Consider the following 25,457-nt stretch of genomic DNA (forward strand, 5'->3'; position numbering starts at 1 on the left):
TTAAATCTTTACTGAAATTAAGTGCCACAAGGTGGATCATGTGTATGCACAACTTGCCAGTGGACACTAACGATTCATAAAAGATCTTAAGTTATGTTCTAAAGGTGTGTATGTTTACCACCACTCAAGCCCACATTAAATTGCCTGATTGTGAATGGAATTTGGCGCAACTTTCTCCATACAACATCATACATTGCATTACATGGTAAAAGTGATGTGTTTTATTATATATTATTGTTTGTCATTCCATGTTAAATACTTAGTATTTTTATATGCTTCTATTTTCATTCTGTTTATTGTTTAGTTTTCATGTATTTTGGGCATGTTAATTTATGCATCAATTACATGCCCGGGGCACATTTTCTCATCGTCATTCTGCTGCTGCAGCACAAACTGGCTCTGTGGTTTGGTTTTCCACTAAAGAAACACTTTTGCTACTGTTATTTTGGACCAGAATCGCTTGAATACACCGACAAGTCGTTTTTGTTTTTACCACTCCAGAGTTGGAAGTAGGAGTTTATGAGGTGCACCTGAAGGCAGCATAAGGGAGGAGTTTCTAAAACAGTCAAGTTTAGCCTAGCAGGAAACACCGACGCTGCCGCAGCGGTGGGAAGCGAGAGAGCGGCAGACTTACTTTTAGTTTTTAAAGCGGTCCTCAGACGAGATATTTTATCGGTAAATACGTGGCTGTCGACACCCCGAGAATCTGTGGTTTCTGTTCGGTCTCGTTTTCTTTCAGTTTGGACAAGCAGAGCATTCCTAGCCAACTAAAACGCCGGATACTGACCGGAGGTTTAAAACTAACCAGCGGCCGTAAACGTTGGACATCGGCTAAGCAACGGCCGTTTGGAGTCAGGTGAGTTGGGAGGAGGGCCCACACTTCAAGTTACCGAGAGCTGTCGCCCACAGGTGTTTGTCTGTGAGCCAGCCAGTTAGTTAGTTAAACTAGCCTGTTCAGCAGAGCCACCTATGTCGTGTGTGTTTAACACCTGAACGGCTGCAACTCAAGCTGAAGTTGGTTGATTAGCCAGACATTTTACTTAACGTTAGGATTCCTAGTCGCTGGCTAAGTGGCTAACCTTTAGCACCGACATGGTATTCAAAATCTGGCAATTTAATTTTGGCTAGCATATCGACAAATGTGCACACTTCTTAGAACACGACTTAAGACCTGGTGTAAATAGTTAGGATTCACTCTTGAATTCGGCATACATATAATCCACCAAGCAGCAATTATTTCAATAGAATTCCAACTTAAATAATTGGTTCGCCTGTTATTCCACACTGTTTTGCCACCGAAATACACACTGGAGGGCGGTTGCGAGCAGTGTGAACCAATTCATACAGTTGATATTGTATTGAAGTAAAATGCTGCTTGGTGGATCACTTGCATTGCCGAATGTACCATAATATTATAATGCCTTGTGAAAGGTCGTAAGTCACGTTCTACGAGGTGTGTGTGTTTGCCGATAAACAAGTCAACATCAAACTGACAGATTTTTGAAGGGGTTTGGGCATGACTTCTCGCCTTATAGGAGAGAATGTAACGTATCGGCTCTAGCTAACCGCTGGCTAGCTTGACGTTTACTAGTAAATCAACAGTAAGCAAGCCACCCAATCAAAGCCAGCTAACCTTAACTAGCTTAGCATTAGCTCGCTTGCTAGCCTGCTTGTTCGGCAGCGTGGAAACTATTTAAATCCATTCATTTAGACTTGGCTTCAGAACAGAAAAGCAGCAAATCAACTGATTTGGAGTCTTAACTAATGGTGTAACGAAACCGTGTCTTTTCCAGTGAATTCAGACCTGTAACCATGTCAGTAAGTACTTATGCTTGCTATTGCATAATTACAGAAACGTAACTTCAGCAAGGTGTGTCTCCTCTGCTCCTGTGTTGGTAAGCCTTTTGAGTCAACGGTCTGGTTTCATCGTGAGTAATTGTGTGTTTGGGGAGGGGGCGTGGGTATGGTGTGTGTGTGTGTGGTGAAGAACTGTCACACCGGTTTGTCCAGTTTCAGGGAAATTCACAACCGGAAGACAACAATCTGACCTCAACCTTCATAATATAACAATAATAATGTGGAGAGTTTGACACTTCTACTACACGGCCTGTTTCACATTCTCTTCACTCTACCAACACTACCTGTTACTGTATTTTTGAACAGTGAAGTGAGCCAGTTGTTTGTCACCTTATGTGTAATGCATGCTATTGTATCAACCCCTGCAAATATGACCTCATCCCCTGCCTCTTACAATATTACCATTATTGGCTTTGAGAGGCCAAACGTGTACGAGTTGGCCAACAGACTGTTTAGGACAAGTAGCAGGAATGTCTCCTATAATCTGGACAGGATACTGTTGAAGGACAGTCAGGCAGTGTCCTTCCAGCTCCCACCTGCATCAGTGCAAGGCTAGCCAAACAAAAAGCCTTTGTTCTCTGCAGACCTAGTGCCATTCCACCTGCATGGTAAAGTCCACCTGAAACTACTATGGAGGCAAAATAAATGCCCCTCCCAAATGTAGGGCAAGCCAGAAAGAAGCCTTTACCTGCTGAGTTTACAATATATCTAAGAAGAATAGCCTTGAAAAAAAGCATTCCATTGCGCAGTTATTTTAGTTGTAGAAACAATGTGGGGGAAAAAGCAAACCTGCTTTTGGTAAGAGCTTGTTTCCAAAGATTTGCTATGTCTCTGAGCATTCGGGAGGTTCAAAGGCTTTCTCACATGGCTTTCACTTTGAACAGGAAAGTAAATTTATCCAACCTCGCACGGGTGACAAGATGTCCAAGAGGCACGCCTCACTTGTAAACTTCTCAAACAGAACGCTCCGGCTCAGACTGTCATGCTGTTTAGCGCTGTTAACTGTTAACTTGAGTCCTGCTGTAACTCTGCCAATGTGGAACACATTATCAAGCAGGAGAAGAAGCTTTGTCTGTGGTTTACTAATGAGGCTGGATAGGAAGTAGAAATGCAGTAAAACAGACTCTTTCCCCAAAGTGTAACTCTTCTTAGGCTCTGCAAACGATGCATCAGAATGCAGGACAATGCCTAATTCATCTAATCTTGCTAGGGGGATCAATGACGTTTCATTTAACTAGAGTGGATAAGCCTGTATACACAGCTAAATGATGCATTATTTTTGCAAACTTCAGATCCATGCTAGAAGAAGGCTTAAAGCACCATTGTCATAGGGCTGCATGATGATTATGGCAAAAATTATAATCCCAATTATTTTGCTAAATATTGTGATCACGATGTTTAATCATTATTATTTCTCGGTTTAAGGAAACACAATTATTTTATTGAACTTATGCATCATAACATTTATATTTTTGAACCTATTCGCTTTTTGTGTAGTGTTTCTCAAAGTAGTAGCAGCTAGAAAGTCTGTCACTCTTACTGTCACGCTTATTGAGCTCCTTATTTACAATATTTAAATAATAAAATGAAGCAAGAAATGCAATATACATGCACAGCCTGTAATGAGCCACTGTATTTTACTTAATATTTAATATTTTACTTAAATGAAATAAAATAAATAAAATAAGAGTGTAATAAAATTAAAAAAGCGCAGTAAGGGCACAGTAAACTTTGCACAGAATCTGCACTTGTTTGTGGTCATCTGGTTTAAAATCATAGTATCTCCAAATGATAGATAATCCACTTTTTGGAACTAAAACAATGTTTTCACGTTCAGACTCGGGAGAAGGATTTTCCTCTCCAGCGTTGAGGCCGATCCATTCTTTTTCACTTTGCTTGTTGCTCTGTTTTTCCAAAGATGGTCTGTGTAAGGTTTCTCTGCCTGCTTCTCCATCTTAACTGTTGACACGTGTGTGCACGTTGCACATTCAAAGGTTGTGACTGGTCATGCATAATGGAAGAGCTTGATATATCGCACTGGGAATTGAAAAATATAATGGAAATATAACAAACAATTCAATATCGCCAAATTACATGTTTTTTAATCATGGAAACAAAAATCATGATATACAATGATCTACACTTGCTGCAGCACAAGTTGCCTATTTCTGGGTCAGTAATATTGACTCAAATTTGATATGATGACGAATACTACGAATAATTGTGCAGCCGTAGCTTGTCACAATTTCTAATAATAATCAAGTCCATAACTTGTGAGATACCAGTATCACATTTTGTCAATATGATCATGATGTCAATGAAGTGCACGTAGGCTAAAGCCAAAATAGCCTAATTTACCCACTGTCAGTGAGGAGCTGACTCTGGCCAGTGTAAACTTTGTGCTCCTGGACCCCCCTCCCTCTGGCTCTGTTTGGTTCTGATTACAGGAAAGAGGGGGTGAGTTGGTGGGGGACATGACATCCTGCCAGCCACACCCAAAACTGACAAGATCTCATTTCTGTTGTGTACAGGACAGTGCAGAAGAAGAGCTGCGGTAGGAAGCATCTCTGTAATGTTGGTTGTAGTGGTCACGATAAAGACTCCTCCTTCTGGGCTTTCTTATTAGCTGCATTCTTTTGTCTGAAAACACGGGAAAGCAATTTCTATTTCACACCCCCCCACCCTCCCACTACTTGGTCTTATCCAAGTGTCAGCTTTGTTTTAAAGACAACCGGAGCTTTCCACTTCATCCTGCTGAGACACCCCCTCCCTCTCCTCACTGTACTGATGTGACACCAATCACACCATATCATTTGATGCTGAGTGTGAGAGGAGTCATCATCACCACCACCAAGAATAGCCCAGTGATGTCCAGTTGAGGATCACAGCGAGGTGTCAGACTGTACCCATCCCCTTTTCCTTGTTGCCTTGTCAACAACCTGTTTCTAGAGTGTGGAAGGAAACTTTGTAGTATGATGATCAGACACCTGCATGGATGGATGGAAGAATAGTGGAATACTAGGTGGAGAGAGAGAGAGAGAGAGAGGTGTAGTCACAACTGAAGTCACTGATTTTGTGATCACACCATGACAGACCATGTTTGCAAGCCAATTTTCTCTGTCTGCAGTATCTAATTGTAGTCATCAAAGAGGTTCTTCTCCATCCGTGTGAATATGGTTATTTCATAGCTTCACTTTTTGACACCATGAACATGAACTTAAGTTGAGTTTGTCATGACATTATTATGGGAGGGGCTGATTAGTATTGCGCCTTTTTTTCATCTCTTGCAGCAAGTGCTGACATAGCTGCCGATTGCATAAGACCAAGTAGAATATTTTGGATGCCAGGCATTTCCTGGCCACTCATTCTGACTCTAAAGGAGTATGTTAGCTATGTTGTTGAGAGATGCAATCCTCTTTGCAGCACTGCTGGTCTAGTTTCTTCCTCTTGAGATTGTTGTTGCCGTGTCCAGGCATGTTTATGCAGATTTTTTTCCCTCCATTGACTCCCCCTCAACTTAGATGGCTTGGTTGATACGCTGGGAATTTGATGACATCAGTGAACTGTGGTAAAAAAAGACAGCACATGGTATCTTGCTAGCTGAGAGAACCAATTTCAAGTGAGTGTTGTGAATACAACTGTGGCATTTGATATCAAATGTGAATATATTGCCTTACTTTGCTCAGGGACGAACTCACTGTTGGCAGATCAAACAGTGCAACCAAAGTACCGACAAAGGGAGCGTCCAGTGTCATTTAGTGCAACCTGTTTCTAAACTCAAGTTCATTGCACTTCTCTGGCCAACTGAAATTCCTGGGAAAATCCATATCTTGCTCAGAGTAAAACTAGGACAGGATTGTTCAGTTAGTTTGACTGAAATAGGCCTCATCTGCTCTGTTTCTGTGTCACTCACTTCTGACTGCCATTGTTTTTCTCATTGACTTAAAGCTGAGAGGCATTTCTCTTGGGACTTCCTTGTAACATGAATAACAGTGTCCACAGGCTTGGAAACGCGAATGGAGCTTGTGTGTGTACTGAGACATACTATCCACATTATTCGCCGCCAAATCTGTCTCACTGTGGAAATGTTAATCGTTGACAATTTTGCTGTTTTTCCCCTACAATATGGCTAACCTCAAAAATGCTGAGTGACAATATCCATGAGTGACTCAGTCATAGTTCTCTGAGGTTTTGTTTTCCAAAATAAGCTATCAAATTTCAATAATTCAAACCAGTTATTAGAAAATGATTTTTGGCATTAAAGTAAAGTACAATATAGGTTATTATTAGTATAGTTAGCAGTCCTCTTATAACAGCCCTGGCTTATTTGGTGCCCTAGGCGAGATCATGAAGAGCCCCCTCCCCCTCCGTCACCACCACCCAACCATTGACTATTGCTTGTAGAACTTAAAAAAATCTGTCCTCAAGTGATACCAATACAAATTACACTACATTCTTATAATCCCTTGACCCACCACTAGCTATCATTTAATCATTAGCCTGAGAACCTTCTATCTTTCCAGTAAATGTAGACGTGAATAGCATCAATGGTAGTAAACAATGTAACCTCATTGCAAATATGAAAAACAGTGGATTGGAAAACGTCAAAGAATTATTACATTCAACATTACAGTACAATTGACAGAAATCAATGAGGCCCTAGTTAAACCAAAAGTTCATGTGTGTTTGCAAAAATGATGCCTCGTTATCTGATATAGAGAAGTAAGGTAGCAATGCCTTTCAACGTGGAACCATTTCTATTTAATGAATTAACCTAAAAACTACTGGTACTATGTTTTTGAACTGGGTGCTAGCTAAGCGCATCCAACCATACATCAAGCTACCTATAGGTTGGCTAGCAAGCAATCAATGAACAATTTATTTACACTTCAAAATCGTAACCATCACCTTTTTATAGAAATGCCCATGATGACATGACATACCTCCTGTCTTTAGAACACTTCTCTTTTCTTTTTGTACACCTGAAGCGTTTGACCTCTTCACAATGCAGCAAGAGGATATTCTTCTCTCACCTGTGAAACTCCTTGTTTGTGATTGCTCATGATACCCCTCCCCAGCCCCCGAGTTGACAGAGTGCTCCTGTCCTCACAGAAGGCAGCCTACCACCTTAGGCGACTACCTATATTGCCTATGCCACTGACCGCCACTGTCTTATAATCTTGGCTTACAAAAGGCTCTTTTTTTGAGGACAGAATTGCGTGTGTTTAAATTTCAGATGGCAACATTTTTCTACAATGAAACCCCTCATTTGCTTCTTCCATAGCGACTGGCTTTCCAGTATGTTTGTGTGGCTTGACATATCACATTGTTGACCTGGTGGTTAGAACGCCCATCTCCTAAAAGCAAGGTCTTAAGATTTGGTCCCTGCAGCAGTGTGTCCATCCCTGTCAACATACCTCTGAGCAAAACACTGAACTGCTACCTGCTCCAGGGGTGTTGCTCTTGGCTGCTCATGTGCTCTGACCGGTGAAATGCATGTGTCTCAGAGATATACAAAATCCATAGTGTACTCTGACGTTTGAGTGGTCTAACTTTCTGAAAAAATCTGTAATTGTCGCCCTGATGTCTGGTGAGCTCAGCTCTGGCTCACCCATGGCCCACAGCTGTAACTTGCCTACCAACCCTGAGTTTGTGGAGAGAGGAAGCAAACAGCGGAGGTTGATCCAGCTGTCACAACTGACAGCATTAAACATTGCTCCAGTCCGGCTAATTGTGATGTTCACTCGCAGCCAGGCCCCTGATAAGTAGCTGGTCTGGGAATAACACTTCAGTGCATTTAATGACTGGTTAAGCTGTGCTCCAATGTCTGTCAAGTTATTTGAAAGCCTGCAATTAATCTCCTTGGAGTGAACCGACTGTAGGCTTAGGATGTCTGAAGACCGGAGAGAGAAACTCACACTTGACATGTAGCACTGCTATAGGGGATGACGGCGGTGACGGTTGTTTTATTGGATGAAACCAAGGTTTCCATGCTGGCTGTTGGCTTGAGTGTTTACATGCGTGCGTACGTGTTTGTTGTCTTGCCATTCTCACTTTCCATCAGCAGATTCCTCTCGTAGCCGTAAGAAGCCACAGAAGCCATCCTCTGTTTGTGAAGCGGACCTCCCACCCTGCCATTGTTAGCAGGGCTTATGGCTTTGAGCTCCCTCTTTCTGCTCTGCTGGCTCTCGTGGGACACACACACACACGCACAGTGTCTACAAGGACTACAAGCTCTTAACCTGCTGCAACAACAAGCATCTTACTTGTTCATTTACCTCCAGTTGTGTTTGCCTTCACAGTGAGAATTGATGTCGGCTGCTCTGTTGGTGCAGCATTTGAAGTCGCATCATTCTACATTATGACTGATTATTTTTGCCGACTCAAAGTTAAAACTGGTATTGTCATGATGCCAGACATGCAAAAAAGAAAAACCGTCAAGCAATGTCTTATTTACCACTACTGACAACCTAAAGCATGAATTATTGCAGAGTCTAAAATGTGTAAAACTAATAATATTGATACGCTTACATTTTTATCGCAGTTTCATAGGGATGTGACAATATATCAAAATTCAATATTGTACAAAAATAATACAAAAATGTGACAATGCGTATCGTGGGGCACAAAGATGAATCGTGATATTACAATTTCATAAGCACTCCATCCACATTATATTATTTACACTTTGTAATGACATTTTTAAATTGTTTACATTCTAGCAAGCCAATACCATCGCTAGAAAGATTTGTCTTAGAAATTAACATAATTCTGCACAGTCAGACTTTGGTGTCATTGAACTTTTATTCATTGCATCATATCGTGGTTGTATTGAATCGTGAACCCCATATCAATTATCGAATCGTGTCATGAGATATAGTCCCATCCCTACCTGTTTCATTCTCTTCATGTAGGTGAATATCAGATGTTTGCACCATCTCACATTTTTGCGCTTGGAAACACCAAAACTCCAAAGATGAATTGTGTTTCAATAGAATGAGTGGTTTGTCATTACATTTTTTTAATTTTTTTAATTTTTTTTGTTTTTGGAAAATAATGGGTTTGGACAAAAAATGCGCGTCATGTCATTGACCCAATTACAACTGTCTGGTAGAACAGTTCCAACTCCCACCAGTCCAGACAGCCTACAGGTTGCAAACCAATAACTAACAGCCTGACTACTACTCTACTGTCGTCCTTTTCTTTGAGGAAGTTGAACTCGGGGGAAATGTGCGAACCAGCCCAGCCGTGAGTAAAGGCAGCACTGTTGATACGAGGGTAATAACAGAACTATGTCTCGGTTTGGACTGAGACAAATGAGCTGCTTTAGACGGAAAATAGTGACTCATAGCTCAGGCCTTTGTCATGGACTTGTGACATTATGGATCATATGTCTGCCTGTAGTTATGATTTTTTTTCCCTGTTCTCCCGTGTCAGACTTTCCCCTCATCGCTGCTTTTTATTTATTTATTTTTTTTTACATTCTTTAGTGTCACTCGGTGAGGGAGCCAGCTAACTTTGAGGACATGGGGCTGAGAGAGCAGACAGAGAGCAGAGACAATGAGGCTTAGAGGCCTTTATGCCGCTCTGTGGTTGAACCTTTCCTTCACGTGATGGAGCTTAGTGGGCCTGTTTCTCTGTACGGTGGAGAGCCTCTAGCTGTTTGGTAGCTGTTCGTAGGGGGAGGGTGATAAATGTCGTCTTTTCAAACGCTCCTTGAATGCTTAGGGTCACGATTTATTTCCATTTGTTGAGTTCTTAGGCGTACTAGATAAACGAAAGAATGCAAGGAAGACATTTTTTTCCTTCCTCTCTCTCCCCCCTTTCCCCCTTTCCTTTCTTTTCTTCTTTCTTTCTGAAGTGGCCTCTATGGAAACCACCTTGTTGTGTGACAGGTGTTTTCATCAGCTGGCGTGTGCGCTCCTTGCAGTGTTGACCCTGACTGTGTGTGTTTGTGTGTGCGCGGTGGCAAAACAATGGTCTCTCAGTTGTGCCCTGACTGACCTCTGACCCTGATCTCTTGTCTGAAGGGGGAACCCCGCCCACTCAGCCATGGAAGGGACTGTGCGTGTGTGTGTGAGTGTGTGTGTGTTCACACATGACAAGCGATGAAGGGCCAGACTCCGCCTGTAGAATTCCTTTCTCTCATCATCAGTCTTGTCAGTGAACACACACACACACGCACAGAGTAAGCTACCTGAGCTGGGTTTCCATGGATTCTAGGCATTGTTCCTACTTTCCACAGACTTTGGTTTGGTTTGATTTTTACTTTGCTGCTGATTTTGTTGCTGTTCCAGGAACACCAGTTAGTGTTTTTTTTTAGTCGCAGGGTCTGTCATGCTCCGTCATCCCTCTTATTTCTGTCTCATTCCTTTTTCCCAGAAGTTGTAATCTAAAACTAATAAAGAGAGAATGACTGTTCTTGCCTCCATAATCAGACTGTTCAGTTTTTTTAAATATTTGTTTTGGTTCCTCCTTTAGCTAATTTTTATATGAATAACTACCTGCGTTTTCTACTGATTCAACCTATAGCCAGTTCATGAAAGCTTTTACATTTGCTGTTCTAAACACCCGGTATCTGGTAGCTCTTTCCTGGCAAATAGAAGTGGATAGTTGGCATGAGCAGTGATAGCCACCATGGCTGAACAAAGACATGGGCAGTACCTACAGAAACTCAAACTTCATCAATAGAAAGTCCAAGGAAAAAGATATCACAGTACTGGCCACACTGTTCAATTGACAAGTCATCTCTGGGAGGTTCACCACAGCAATCACCACTTGGCAACAACGATGGAGACAAAATTTAAAACATTAGGAACTGGAGGATTACCACTTTAACTCTCTCTCTCTCTCCCTGTTCTTCTCTCCCGATCCTGTCCCTCATGTCCTCTCCCTTTCCTCCAGGCAGTGTGTCGTTTGTGGGCCTGCAGGCTCCAGGCTGGTGGTGAGAGAGGATGAAGAGGTTCAGGCGACATGGCCAGGAGTCCCAGAGAGACCGACTCAAACAGGAACTCTTCCAGTTCAACAAGGTAAGAGAGACAGAAGATTATAGGCTCAGTTCAGGTCAAATCATGGCAATTGACAGGAAAGGTCGGAAAGGGGACTTGAAAGAGGGGGAAGGTAGAAGCCATGTTACCACTGAAGCTTTTCCTGTATTCTGACAATAATTAGAATATCTTTATCTGGTCCACTCCACTCTCATTATATTATAGAAAGAAATACTTGACCATTTAAAATCCACTTGTCTTAAACAACTAAACAACTGGCCCGTTTGTATTTTGTGACCCTGAATAAAGTCGCTTATTTTACAGTTGTGCAGTTGTCTGACAAGTGAAACAGAAATATGTCAATGACAACTCTTGAATTATGTTATACATTTCATTGAAACTCAAAATGCGTGATAACAGACGGAGTCAGAGGTGACCGAAAGTGGACTTGAGACAGCGGGATTCATATTTCTTTCTTATCTATATCCCCCCACCCATTTCTTGTCCACTTTATGTTATCTGCCTCCTGTTTTGCTCCTATCTCATGTCTCTGTCCTATCCTGTCATTGTCTCTGCTCTCATGGCTCGATCTCACCCACCTCCCTGTCTGTCCACTCTCCGCTATTCAGACAGTGGAGCATGGATTCCCCCACCAGCCCAGCGCTCTGGGCTACAGTCCCTCCCTGCAGCTCCTGGCCATAGGCACCCGCTCTGGAGCCATCAAACTGTATCCTTCACTGTACCTACCTGTTTGTTTGTGTGTGTGCGTGTGTGTGTATGAGCACTACATGAGTTTGAAATGGTTTTAAGGGAGGGAATCCGAGTGTCATGTTTGAACTTGAGAGAGCAGCGCTAATGAGCAGCTCTGACTCCGCTAAATCCTCGTCTGTAGCTCACATGGGTACCTGGTTAAGGTATTTCATTTTCCCACGCTGTTGCTCAATGCCGCCTGGCACTCTCAGACACTGTAGTCTGTCTGTGTCTCCGTAGCCTTTCACACAATTATGCTCATTGACAGTGCGGCGGAGCCAGTCAGTACACTCCTCCCATTCACACAGAAAACACACACTGGTTTTGATAACCTCGGTGCCTTCTCTCGTTAGACTAATCCATTCATACAATGGGGGAGATTGTTCCCGGATAAAATATCGCAGGGCACAAATAAATGAAATCTATGAATGAATATATTATGAGCAAAAGCACAAGATGCTCCAGGCTAAGTCACAAAGAACAGACCGAATCGTGTTCTTTTTCTATGCAGCCTTAGATAACGTGATGCTTTATAGGGAAGTTGTCTTTTCTCTTGCCCCCCCTACCCTCCCTCCACAGGCTACAGAACAGCATTCCTGGAGCTGGTAGGGGTTCAGTGTCTTGCTCAAGGACACTTCAGCAGAATGGGGGATTGAACGCGAGTCCTGCAGTTGAAGGACAAACTCCCTGCTCACTACATCACCCTGCTGCTACACCTATCACTTGTTAACTATTGAAAGTTCTAGGTTAACACATTTCGTTCAGTACTCTATACTCTCTCTATGGGAGAGAAAGCAGAGTATGAGCGTGTGCGCTTGTAGAGTGTGCGTCAGTCCACGTTGTTTGTCTGCGTCTTTATCACGGTGTGTGTTTGTCTAATACGACTGATTCTATCATATATCCAGTCAGTCCTTGACCATTGCTCAGGTATGGAGCTCCAGGTGTGGAGTTCATGGGTCTACATGATGAGAATGCTGCGGTCACACAGGTGCACTTCCTCCCACACCAGGTAAGACAATATACACGCACAACGCACACAATAACATTTCTGCTTTTTAAAATCAGCCTTAGTTGCATTTATTCATAGAGCAGAAAAATCAGTTGCTGCTGAGTACTTTGCCTGGAAATGTATTCAGTGGTATCTTCCGGTAAATGTTTTTGTGTGTGATTTTCCATTAATCCGCTAATTCATTTTGAGGCCATTTTTCACCCATTGACATCATTGTGTCTATCTGATGCTTAGGTTGAACTGGTGACTCTGCTGGACGACAACAGTCTGCACATGTGGACTCTGAGAGCCCACAAGGGACTTTCTGAACTATTGGAGATCGGGCGCTTCACACTCACCGGACCTCCTGGGTAAAACACACACACACACACTTTTTCCCCAGACACTGTGTACCTGACCCAGTTTCTTAAAGTCATCACAGCAAAAGGTTAACAATGCCTTATACAAACAATAGCTACTTATCGTCTCCGCTGTGAGTGGCTGAATGACCTCATCTCCCCCCTCTTCTCCTCATCAGCGCCCCCCCCAGTGTGACCAGAGTAACAGCAGTGCTGGCCCACTCCTCAGGAGAGCTGCTGCTGCTGGGGACAGAAGGAGGCCACGTCTTCGTAGTTGAGGTCCCCGGCTTCAGAGAGCTGGAGGAGAGGAACATCAGCCTCGACCAAGTTGCCAACAGGTGGGCGTCTCGAAGACACCAACACACCACACCGCAACGTTTATTTTGGCAATTTGGCATCACAACTGATTTTCAAGACCGAACCGAGCTGGTTGCGGCAGATGCACAGATTAACTTGAAGTATGTGAGGGTTGAAGTACGTTTTGTTTTTTTTAATGAGTCAGATGTTGACAAGTCTTGGCTTCCTCCTGTAGTGTGACATGGTCAACGAATCAGATCTGAACAGACAGGCAATAGCCAATAAGAGTTGAGCACAAGAGAAAGAAAAAATACAGGAACCTCCATGTTTGTTTTGGTTCAGTGGTGTAGTGGCGTGAGAGCTCGTGTTTTCGCAAGATATTCAGTCTTTTTACAGTTTGTTCAGTCGTGTACTGTGTCCCCAACCTTGAACACATGCAGAAATGTGTGAATGAGACAAGTGAGAAAAGGCAGCTACAGCCCGATGCACTCAGACATAAAAGCATGGGTTTGAATAAACAATGCAAGCTTACAGTTACACTCAGCAGTGTTGCTTTTTGCTTATCATATTCTGTGGGGTTTGTTCTTGTCCCTGTGCAAATAAACAGCCTGGAGGTTCGCTGGATTTTAAATGGATGGTTCAGGAATATGAGTGTACTAAACAACCGGAAATTTGTATTGATTGTTCTCCGACTAAACGGCTTTCTCACACACAATGCATCACTGTGTCATCAACACAACATCACCTCTGTGCATACTCACTCTCGGCCTCTATGGATCAATAAGGATGTTGATGCTACTGTCTCCATTCTTTCTGTTCTCTCTTACTCTCTCATTCTTCTCTGTTTCCTTTGTTTATCCTTTTTCTCCCCCTCTCTCTCTCTCTCCTCCAGTGTACCAGATGACTATATAGGCCGCAGGAACCTGGAACATGTGGAGGCCTTACAGGAGAACCCAGTCAACCCAAACCAGGTTGTTATTGGCTACGGACGAGGCCTCATGGTCATCTGGGATCTAGAGGCGCAGCGTGCCGTCCAGCACATCCCTGCTACACAGGTGCGCCTCTCAGCAGCATTATCAACAAACCTGATATGCAGCTTATGCAAGACTTATCAGCACAAGTGTTTTGTAACTCAAATATAAGGCTTGTGACCCGGTGGTTGGGTATGAAAAAACACCAGCCAGTCCTGTGTTAACTGAGGTTATGAACGGTGCAGGAGCCGGCATGTTTTAATCTTGATGTATGCTTTGTATATTTTCCCTGTATCCCGACGTTTCCATAGCAACTGGAAAGTGTGTGGTGGACGGAGGACGGCGGCCATATTCTCAGTTCGCACAGTGATGGCAGCTACTGTCGATGGACAGTGGGTGGGGAGGACACAAAGGATGAGGAGGAGAAGTCAGATATTCCTTACGGTGAGGATGAAAAGCCGTCCGCTGCACATTGTATTTTACTGTCGGGCATGAAAAATGTTTTACTTGAGGCTGATCATGTATTGCCTTTGTTCTTTGCAGGACATTTCCCTTGCAAGGCCATTTCTAAAATTGTTCAGCTACCTACAGCAGAAGGGTAAGTTCTATTTACTCACCCATCAACCCCTCCTTTTCTTTCTCTCTCTCTGTCTGTCTCTCTATCTCTCTCTCTCTCACTCTCTCTCACTCTCACGTACATGTATATCAGTTAGATTAATTCGTGACATTGACATTTTCTACTTGTCTTTCCTCAGTGAAAGTGAGTTTACCTGCTATGCCACAAACCCCACCGTTCTAATGTTTAACTTGATTTCACAGGCCTCTTTCATGTCCTACTGTTATACATTAATCTCTCAGCAAATAGAGCTGAACTTGAAGTTACATTTGTGTGTGTGTGTGTACAGGCCTCCGTTCCTGCTGTTCAGCGGTGGTATGCCCAGGGCCAGCTATGGGGACAGACACTGTATCAGTGTGATCCACAGTAAAACGCACGTGGCTCTGGATTTCACCTCCAGGATCATTGACTTCTTCACCATCAGAGACGGACCACAGCACACAGGTACGTACCGCACACCAAACCAAACAACCAACCCACACATGGCGAAATGCACAATGTTAACTACACTTCTGAAATAGATTTTATTTAGACCATGTAGGGCCTAAAGTCAAAATCCACCCTAAAACACAATCCAGATATTGCTTTGATCCTGCCAGTTTTGGGCGGAATGCTTCTCCCCTTCACTTTCTGTGCGCTGCTCTTTTCATCCCCGTCTGTTGTTACAACAAAAACTTCTGGCAGCAGCATGCTCCAGTGACATGGACTTAACCAACATATCAATTCTCTCTAGTTCAATCTTGCTTCTGTGGCACCAGGTTAACAAAGATCTGCAGGAGCCGCATATGGTGGGGAAGCCGTTCTTAATAGGTCCAGTGAGCTCCTCTAGAGCCAAAATGTAATCGGGCTTTAATTTAGAGGCACAAATTATCAAATTGTGTTTGCTGCGTATTTTTTTAAAACTCTTGTTAGATAAACAACATACATCTGTAACTTTTTTTTTTGGCCTTGATTAATCCATTTTCACAACATTCACATATCACGTACATATGTTGCATCACGAGTGTGATTGGTTGCTGATATCTCTGTCCCATCCATTTTCAGGTGATCCCAGTGCGCTGGTGGTCCTGGTCGAGGAGGAGCTGGTAGTGATAGACCTGCAGACGGACGGCTGGCCAGTCATCCAGACACCTTACCTGGTTCCCCTGCACAGCTCAGCCATCACCTGCTCCCACCACGTCTCCGCCATCCCCCTCAAACTATGGGAGAGGGTCATCGCCACCGGACAGCTGCAGAGCACACACTACTCCAAAAAGGTAGGCTGACCAGAGTTTCCCACAAGTTGGCAGGTTACTGTGGCAGGGAGGGGGGCAGATGTCTATGAAACTGTTTATTAAAAACTTGCGAAATGTTCTCTTCTCAAATAATAATAGACTTGACTGCAGATCACTTCTTTAACAGTTGTTTTAATCAGTTTTCAGTTGGGTTTGTATATGTCTAAGTAGGCTATCATTATATTTGGTGAATTAATTATATCTTTGTTCGCTCACTAGCCCCAAATAAAGCTAAACTATCCTTATAAGCTAATGATGCTAGCATTGGCTTACTTAGTATTGCGGCATTGTCTGACTATTATACTCCCATCTCATTATCACTTTCTTTGTGAAGCAAATACAGCATTCAGCTTATTACAAATGGTTATCTCCTCAAAATATCAAATGTTTCAGACTTTGCCTCTCTATTCAGTACTGTTTGACGAGTACCATGTGTTAGAATTCACATGCATCCAGTGCTTGACTTTGTTTTTGAAAACTACATCAACCAGAAACAATTTGTTTTAACCCCAGTTAACGCATCACAGCACCCGAAATAAATAACAAACCTTTGTGGGCCCCCTAAGCATAATCAATATATGGGAAACACTGTTGATCTGTCCACTTGAAGCTGATATGTAGTCATATTCTTAGGCATCTGCACAGACATTTAAACACATCCAAAAACCTGTGCACGACTGAAAGAATACCCACAAACTCTTAAGCTATTCATCATATATGGTATGCTATATCCTAAACATAGACACATTCTTTCACTTCTTGTTGATCAAATGGCATTAAGGTGGTATTATGGTCAGACTTTCATTTCCCTTCCTGTCGTCCTCTCTCTCCCTGCAGCCATGGCCAATAACAGGAGGCCAGAACATGGCCCCGGACCCTCCGCAGAGAGACCTGCTACTCACTGGGTCAGTTCAGCTCAATCTTTACACCTTCCTCACAGGACTTTGTACCATGAGTAAAGCACCCATTGGAGCATGTTTTCTTAAGTGTCTGTCAACCATTTAAACAATATTGTGTGTATTTGTGTCCGTAGGCACGAAGACGGGACGGTGCGTTTCTGGGACGCATCGGGAGTGTGTCTATATCCCATGTATAAGCTAAGCACAGCTGGCGTATTCCACACAGACACCGACCCCAACGACAACATGAACCAGGGCACTGAAGGAGAGTGGCCACCATTCAGAAAGGTGTGTGTTTGCAATACACAGAGAACCTTCCGAAAAGTGCATGTTTGTCCAATAACACAGAAAAGGGCATTGAGAAAGAGTAGCTTCCTCGAGGCAACACCGCACACAACTGAACTTTAAAAACTGCTGGCCTTAGTTATGATCAACATAACATAATGACGCAAGTATCCTTATTTTCTCCCATCTCTCCTCCAGGTTGGCTGTTTTGATCCCTACAGTGATGACCCAAGGTTGGGCATTCAGAAGATCCACCTCTGTAAATACAGTGGCTATCTGATTGTGGCAGGCACTGCTGGACAGGTGAGATGACCATTAAACATTTTATAACTGAAACTTAACACAGTGGAAAGCCCCAGTGCCTGTCATTTGTGTTGGGCATACAAACGGTTACTATCATTGAACTATGGTTGGGCCTCTGGACTTTTAAGGAATTGTAAATCACAATGTTGTCGATTTGATGTCGATGGTGAGCATTTGTTTAGGATGACAGCACTGTGTTTTAGAATTCTAAGCTATAGTTAGAATGTGTTGGATCTCTGTAGGGTTTTCCCAGAGGAATCGGATGTTGTTCTGCTTCTTCACTACTTGCCATGCGGTCTTATGTGTCCATCTCTCCAGATCCTAGTGCTGGAGCTGAATGATGAGGCAGCAGAGCAGACAGTGGAGGCGAAAGTGGTCGACTTGCTGCAGGGCCAGGAGGGATTCCGCTGGAAGGTAATGACCAGTGGTGTTGGTTACTCAAAAAAAGCAATACATTACTCATTACTTGTTACGTATTTGAAAAACAATATTAATACTTCACTTATTATGCCCTGTGAGCAGTAATTCCTTGCACTACTTGTCATATTACTTTCCCATAACACCCCCAAAATTGGTGATTGCATCTTCTCTTAACTTCAGAAATCAGGATAAGTCAGTTTTCTCTCCTGTGCTTCTGTGTGAGTGATCATGGGAACCAAAACAGCGTTGTTGTTCTTATCATTCATTTGCCTGATTAAAACTCAAAACTACTGGGAAGGGTTAGGGTTTCCTGACATTTCTCTTCTATACTGGCTCGGTGTAAAAGGATGATAATCATAATGAAAATGGGGTGATGATGGGATCTAGTTTTTGGATAATTCAAATGCAATATGATATTCAGAGGGGGGGGATAATGCAAGCAACAACCTATTTTTTTGGCTTGGTAACAGTAATATTATCACTGAAACTGAAATAGTTATTTGTTACACTACTCGTTACTAGGAAAAGTAATATTACTGTAATGTGTTACCAACACTGAGATTGACAGACCAAAGCCATCCTTGCTCACATAGAATTATCACACTGCCACTGAGATATAGTCATATGATCAATAAAGACTGCATCACAGTCATTAACTGTTGATGTTTTCTTCCTGGTTAGGGCCACACTCGCCTGGATGTGCGAGAAGAGCCAGTGCTGTTTCCTCCAGGCTTCCAGCCCTTCGCCCTGGTCCAGTGCCAGCCTCCTGCCGTGGTCACCGCCCTCATGCTGCACTCTGAGTGGAAACTGGTGGCCTTTGGCACCAGCCACGGCTTTGGACTGTACGACTACCAACAGAAAAACAACGTCTTCGTCAAGTAAGGATAATGAGTTTCAGAGATATCTTTTATTTAAGCTATATTTATCCAGAGAAAATTTACTGAGCATGTATGGTCTTTTCCAGCAACGCACTGCTTCAAATTTATACACTTCCACATTCACACCTGGGAGGTGGACCAGTACAACCACAGTCTTCTGCTCGGCCAGCAGCTCATACAGATTTTCCTAGCCAGGCCAGGGATTCAACCTTTTTGTCACAAGCCTGCTTCTCTAATCTCTAGGCTACTGCTGCTACAAGTTACATTTGTGTTCCCTAAAAAATGCAGTGTCAAAGCTGGTTTATACTTTACGTGGAAAAGGATGCTACAGTGCATGTGGCCAAAATATCAAAATCATGGCCAAAACAACTACAGCGGCACAAAAGTACTGGAGTTTTCAGGCGCATGATCGCCATGAGAAGTGCAATACACTATTGATTCACAAAGGGGAAATTCTCTCCACAGAGAGGTCAGAGGTCAGGCTCAACTTACAGAACAGCTGGTAGGGATTCAGTGTCTTGCTCAAGGACACTTCAGCAGGGTGGACACTTGCAGGGCTTGAACCCAGGCCTTCCAGTTGAATGGTTAAATTATTTGATTTCTCTGCATGATGGAGAACAATTTCAATAGGAAATGGACCACGAACGCGGGTATATGTGCATCTGTGCAGTCATGGCTGTATGTATTACTCACTGTTTCCCCCGGTCTGTAGGTGCACCCTAAACCCCAGTGACCAGCTGGCCATGGAGGGCCCTCTGTCCAGGGTAAAGAGTATTAAGAAATCCCTCCGACAGTCCTTCAGGAGGATTCGACGCAGCCGAGTCTCGCTCAGGAAACACCACGTCAACAACGCTGCCAAGGTAGCACATGACACTTCAAAACCTCTATAGTAGATCTCTGTAATAACCGCAGCGAACCATCCTGTCCAGCACTGTTTGCACATTATAATTCACTGTCAAGACTTGGGTTTGATAAGATGCCAATATGCAATAGATAGAAATGGAGGCGAGGATGCAGGCCATTCCCATACAAGGAGACTCCTCATTAACGGCAATGTTAAAATTCACATTTTATGACATACCTTGACAATAAATACAACATCTTTGTCTTGTCCTAAGTTGCATATTTTGTTTTTTTGAGAAACGCATTTAAAATCCGCTTCTCTTAAACCACTAACATGCTAACTAAAGCTACCAAAAGCTGTTTGCATGTTGTGACATAAGCATATATTTTTCCAGGCTGTTTTGGGAGAATATGGTGTACTCGTATTCTTGAAAGGTGCACAGCAATTCTTAAGTATTTTCGAATTTGCACTCAAGAAGTGGTACTGGGTGCTAAAGTTGGCAATCATTTTGTCTTTTAGTATTTTGGGACCCTGAACTGAGTCGCTTTTTTATGGCTGTGCAGGTGTTTGACATCGAACTGAAAGATACATGACGTGACAACACTTTTATTATGTAATATGTTTCATTGAGACTCAATAGAAGTGATGACTGAAAGTGGGCTTCTTAACATTACTGACAATGGTGAGAACCTCTTCCCCTCTCCTTGCTTCCAAGTTGTTACTCTGTTCTGTTTCTTTTTTACGTCATCTCCTTAAATCTTTATTCCTCTCAAATCTCTATCATTCTCTGCCTCTCCGATTTAGCTCCAGGAGGCGAACGCCCGTCTGGAGGCTGAGCTAGCAGAGATGGAGCTGGCTCCTGTCCAGAGGAAAATCGAGGCTCGTTCCTCAGACGACTCCTTCACCGGCCTCGTACGGACGCTTTACTTCGCTGACACCTTCCTTTCAGACAGTGAGTTACATCCTCATATACTTATTTAGTAGGTGAAAGTAAATGTAGCCCCTTAAACAATGATATAGGGTCCTTTTGTTGTAAGTTTTCTTGTTGTGGTAAATGTTAGACTTTGGGATATGGAAGCAAGGAACAAGGAATGTGCATAGAAAAACAGACAAAACGTAATACATACTGGGCAAGCAGAAATACAAACACCAAAGCAAATGAACAGCCAATTGAAACGACACTCATAATCTTACTGCACAATTGCAGTCAATTTAAGGAGATGATTTTCTTTGCTTCCCTAGAAAGCTACACTTTTAATACCTCAAAGTCTTCCCAGACATGCTTACTCTATTTTTGTTGTAGGTTCCCATAACACGCCCTCACTATGGGCAGGGACCAATGGCGGCTCTGTATATGCCTACATGCTCCGCCTTCCTCCCGTGGAGCACAGAACAGACGACCCCGTCACCGCACACCCTGGTGAGAAACACACACACATACACAATTTTATATGCAATTTGTGTTTGCTCAAGTGTGTGTTCTCCCACTCGAACAATGGACTAGTTGTGAAAAGGAACACATTGGCTCCATATCCTGCATCTTGGTTTCACACCTTTTCCCTTCGCTTCCCGTCCTTTTCTTCTCATTTCCTCTCCCTGCCACCTTTCCCTCCATCCATTCAGCCAAGGAAATCCAGCTGATGCACAGAGCCCCGGTGGTCGGTATTGTGGTGCTGGACGGCCACGGCGCTCCTCTCCCCGAACCCCTGGAGGTGGCCCACGACCTGGCCCGCTCGCCCGACATGCAGGGCTCCCACCACCTGCTGGTCATATCTGAGGAACAGTTCAAGGTCAGGATCACACACTCCAGAACCTTCTCACACACCATAGACACACACACACATACAGGCATCGAGACTACTGATACATCAGTTTGCTGATATATGGGTCAGTATTGGCCCTTTATTCATCAACCTTCAATATGATCTTTTTATTTTTTTTTTACAAATCTATTGTAGAATTGATCAGTACTACACTGGTTGTCTATGGGAAGCACTTAACCTGAACTGATTTAGGTTTGGTTGTACCCAAACAACTGCCATATAGTCTGTGATTGCATGTAAATACTGTGAATAGACAAGTACTGATTCTGCACTGCACTGCGGTTTAAAAAAACACACTTAATGCATTCATAGTTCTTAAATGGACCATATTCCTTTGTGCGTGTCCAGGTTTTCACCCTGCCGAAGGTGAGCGCCAAGATGAAGCTGAAGCTGACGGCCATCGACGGCTCCCGGGTGCGGCGGGTGGGCGTGGCCTGGTTCGGCAGCAGCCGGTCGGAGGACTACGGCGAGAGCGGCCTGGTGGTTCTGACCAATCAGGGCGACCTCCACGTGGTGTCGCTGCCGGGGGTGAAGATGCAGGTGCAGTATCCCTGCATCCGCCGAGAGGACGTCAGCGGCATCGCCTCCTGCGTCTTCACCAAGCACGGGCAGGGTGAGGAGAGGCCTAGACACACTTAATACAAACACAACAGCACCCTTGGAGTTGATAGTGATTCAGTATCTGAGTCTTCTGGCCGCAGGACGGTCTTCATTTTCACTACACCGGTCCACCGTTCTCACAATTCCCCTCTGTCCTGTCCTCTACCCTCAGGCTTCTACCTGATCTCTCCATCGGAGTTTGAGCGTTTCTCTCTGTCCACCCGCTACCTGGTGGAGCCTCGGTCTCTAGTGGAAGTTCCTCCTCATTCAGTCACCTCCCACCAACACAGAGCACAGCCTGACGGAGCTTCAGCTGATCACAGGTATACGCACTTTGTTATGCGTTGTTTCTCATATTCCTCTAGAAACTCATCATTTCTTTCACTACTAATGAGCTTGTTGTCTTTCCTGTCCTTCCAGAAATGCCAGAAGAGATAATGAAGATGCAGGTAAAATCTGTTTGTGGAGGCCCTAACAAGACGTACTAAAAGCAAAAAAAGTACTCAAACATGCATGTGCCATCGCCTAACGGAATACTACATTTTCAAATGTAGCGCTCCGGTTGATATTGTTCAGCTGTGTGCTTGTGCGAATTTGTTGTTTGTTTATACATGCAAACACACACCTTGTTTGTGCTTGACTGTACTGACCGACTGTGTTCATTGCCTGCTGCCTGTGTGTTCCAGAAAACGCTGCTAGACGTGTTATGGAGCATGCTTTGCTGAATGATGAGAGTGAGTACTCAAGAGAGAGAGAGATAGACAGAGGAGAGATCGTATGAAATATTATAGTTGACAGATCATACGTGAGGGAGGCAGTTGTTCAAACCCTGAAAGTCTTGCTTGAGTTCCCCTTACTGCAACGTGTGCTGCCTCTCCTTACCGGTATGTCAGCTTTTCTGCGCCCATTGTTGTAACAGACACACCCACATCAGCATTGTGCAAGCTGAAAACCTGTACTGTGTTTGTCACAAAGCAGTGTTTACCAAACCAGCATCCCTTCGCATGATTTGTACAACCTGCATTTTAACTCACTGTTTCAGCTGTTTTGTGATTGAATTGGTGCAATATATCCATGAAGTGTATAGGCTTGGTTTAAGAAAGCCAGCCGATTACAATCATGTTTTGTTTTCCTCGCAGAGGTACTTCAGGAGATCCAGAAGTCATTAGAAGGAGACCAGACGTAAGTATCGGCCACTGATATCCAGTCAGAATAGGTTCAACTTCTAAAAGCAGTCATGTGTCAGTGATGTCCACTTCCAGTATGATGGACATGACCGTATGATGTAGATTCCACATACATGTGCAGAAATGTTGTTGTTATTATTATCCTCATCATCCTGGGATGAATTTTAGTGTCCCATGATGGTCTAAATGCTGCTTCAGAGGCTTTTCCACCCTACCAAGAATAAAATTCTTGGAGAAACGTGTAATATTTGGCATGAAAATAGTCAAAATTTCTGCTACCGACAGCTTCAATCCAAAACCATTCAAAAATCCATATTGGTCGCTGAACGTGGTGTTTAGTTAGTCAAGTTGGCTTGCTGTAGCCATGGCTGTAGCCAGTAGCCATGTTGATGGAAGGTGTCATCTGTCTGCCACAGATCATTCCTAGAGAATAATGTGAAGAGTGCTCTAGATGGAGGGAAGGTGCTGAGCAATGGAGGTGAGACTAATTTGGGAACTAGTGGTTTCTTCTGCTATTAAAGGGCTTACGATTTCATTACAGTTTTGGAATGGCCAATATTTTATAGTCTAGGTAAGTAATGAGTAATTGAATATCATAATGCCTATTTACAGTGTTTTTGTCTTTGTCCCTCCCTCCTCAGACTGAGCTAGACATCCACGTGCCTGAAGGGTACCGCGGCACTCCGACGCCAACACTACTACCACTACTGACCCCCGACCCCTCGCCTCAGAGACTGACTTCCTGGGCCCGCCCCGGCTCCCCTTGCCCCCACCCCCCCCTCCCGGCGAACTACCAAAGGGCTCTCGTCAGCAGTTCACCCCGGGGGGACTAAAGAGACCATTTGGAGACTTGCCATTTGGTCCAGACAGAGGGAGCGGGGACGACCTCCGCCTGTGCCTACAGACCAGCCACTGTACCACCACCACCCAGGCTAATCATCGCAGCACGGTCACAAACCATTTAATCCGAAGCTACTTAACGACACATTCCTAACACGTGACCTGTGCACTCATCACACAGAATCTTATTAACTGCCATTCACGTCTCAACCAGCGTCTCAGGTCTGCCAGACGTCACTTAATCAAGCTCTTTTGACTCGAACAGCGCCCGCGCCCGCTTCCATCCTGAAGGCCTTTTTTTCCACCACCAGCCTTTTCACTTCAGCCTTGCCTGCGGAAGCGATTCGTCCGATCGCCACCTCTCTCTGCTGCACAATCTCGCTGGCCTTCACCCCCCCCCTCTCCCCCCACATGGACAGAGGCGCAGGGAATATAGGGAGGGAATTTGTTTTTGCTTTTTCTATGTTGATGAATGATGTTTTGTAACTTGATCGCTATGTGATTTGTGCCTACTTTTTTTTATTTTTTAATTGATCCTGACAAAACCTCAAATCTACACAGACGGACAAACTATTCAAGGGAAAAAACATTTTCAAGAATAATGATCCAGAGCAAAAAAATATTGTATGAGTGACGCAGAAGTTTTATGTTACCACTGATGTTACCAGCATTTTTTTTTTTTTCTTTCACTTGTCATTTTCAAAGCTAATAATAGGATTTCTCTAGCATTACCACGCTGGTACAGCTGCATTATATTGCTAACACATCCCTCCTCCCCTCCCGTCCATTCTCTGCCTGCCATAGGTACTTCTCCGCTACTGTGGAGCACACAATGCTGTACTTTTTAGGGGGAACAACTTTCTATGGGGCTTGGTTTTTAATTATTTTTTTTATGTAAACCAGTTTTTTTTTTTACGCCAGCAATGAATAATGTAATTTAGGAATGTAATTTTAAGATATTGTAGTCAAATGTTTTAATATATATGTATATGAATCTGTACCTGTGTTTAACAGTGGGCCTATTTTAACTGGGGTTGGCTGCTATTTAGTCTGATCTTACAAGGAAATATTTTGGTACTGTCTCTCAAAATGCTGGGTATTTTAGCATTTGTGGCCTAGAATATATTTTTGTAGTGAATGATTAAGTCTAAGAACCCTAATTTTTTTGATTTGTAACTTCACACTACAGTTTCCTGCTGGATAATTATTACATGTTTTTCACAAGAATGAATGCGTCTGTCTTTATTTTGAAGTGTGTTGACATTTTGTTCATTCATAT

General features: G+C 43.5%; 1 protein-coding gene across 4 annotated transcripts; it reads left to right on the forward strand.

Annotated features, from left to right (window-relative positions):
• The first annotated feature begins 586 nt into the window (after positions 1-586).
• llgl2 (LLGL scribble cell polarity complex component 2) lies at positions 587-24,522 on the forward strand. Of its 4 annotated transcripts, XM_078290617.1 has the most exons (27): positions 587-856; positions 10,762-10,886; positions 11,474-11,571; positions 12,522-12,603; positions 12,838-12,953; positions 13,121-13,279; positions 14,131-14,293; positions 14,521-14,653; positions 14,753-14,807; positions 15,115-15,269; positions 15,870-16,081; positions 16,937-17,004; positions 17,133-17,286; positions 17,482-17,586; positions 17,905-18,000; positions 18,688-18,884; positions 19,597-19,744; positions 20,533-20,680; positions 21,032-21,148; positions 21,352-21,518; positions 21,900-22,164; positions 22,324-22,474; positions 22,572-22,600; positions 22,838-22,885; positions 23,291-23,333; positions 23,755-23,816; positions 23,980-24,522. In XM_078290617.1, the coding sequence occupies exons 2-27, from the start codon at positions 10,812-10,814 to the stop codon at positions 23,982-23,984; spliced, it is 3,051 nt and encodes a 1,016-aa protein (XP_078146743.1). In that variant the 5' UTR covers positions 587-856; positions 10,762-10,811; the 3' UTR covers positions 23,985-24,522. The 4 variants fall into 4 exon arrangements, with proteins under 4 accessions (XP_078146743.1, XP_071780784.2, XP_078146742.1 ...); XM_071924683.2 differs by lacking the exon at positions 23,980-24,522 and having other exon boundaries at positions 23,755-23,957; XM_078290616.1 differs by lacking the exon at positions 23,980-24,522 and having other exon boundaries at positions 10,766-10,886; positions 23,755-23,957.
• Positions 24,523-25,457: the final 935 nt, after the last annotated feature.

This window comes from Centroberyx gerrardi, chromosome 20 (genome assembly GCF_048128805.1).
Source record: "Centroberyx gerrardi isolate f3 chromosome 20, fCenGer3.hap1.cur.20231027, whole genome shotgun sequence".
Lineage (NCBI taxonomy): Eukaryota > Metazoa > Chordata > Actinopteri > Beryciformes > Berycidae > Centroberyx > Centroberyx gerrardi.

Bases quoted from the DNA above. Each gene is read 5' to 3' on its own strand.
- llgl2 (XM_071924683.2), top strand. From the start codon at position 10,812: ATGAAGAGGTTCAGGCGACATGGCCAGGAGTCCCAGAGAGACCGACTC. The intron at 11,572-12,521 runs GTATCCTTCACT...ACCATTGCTCAG, and splicing joins CGCTCTGGAGCCATCAAACT to GTATGGAGCTCCAGGTGTGG. The intron at 17,587-17,904 runs GTGAGATGACCA...CCATCTCTCCAG, and splicing joins TGGCAGGCACTGCTGGACAG to ATCCTAGTGCTGGAGCTGAA.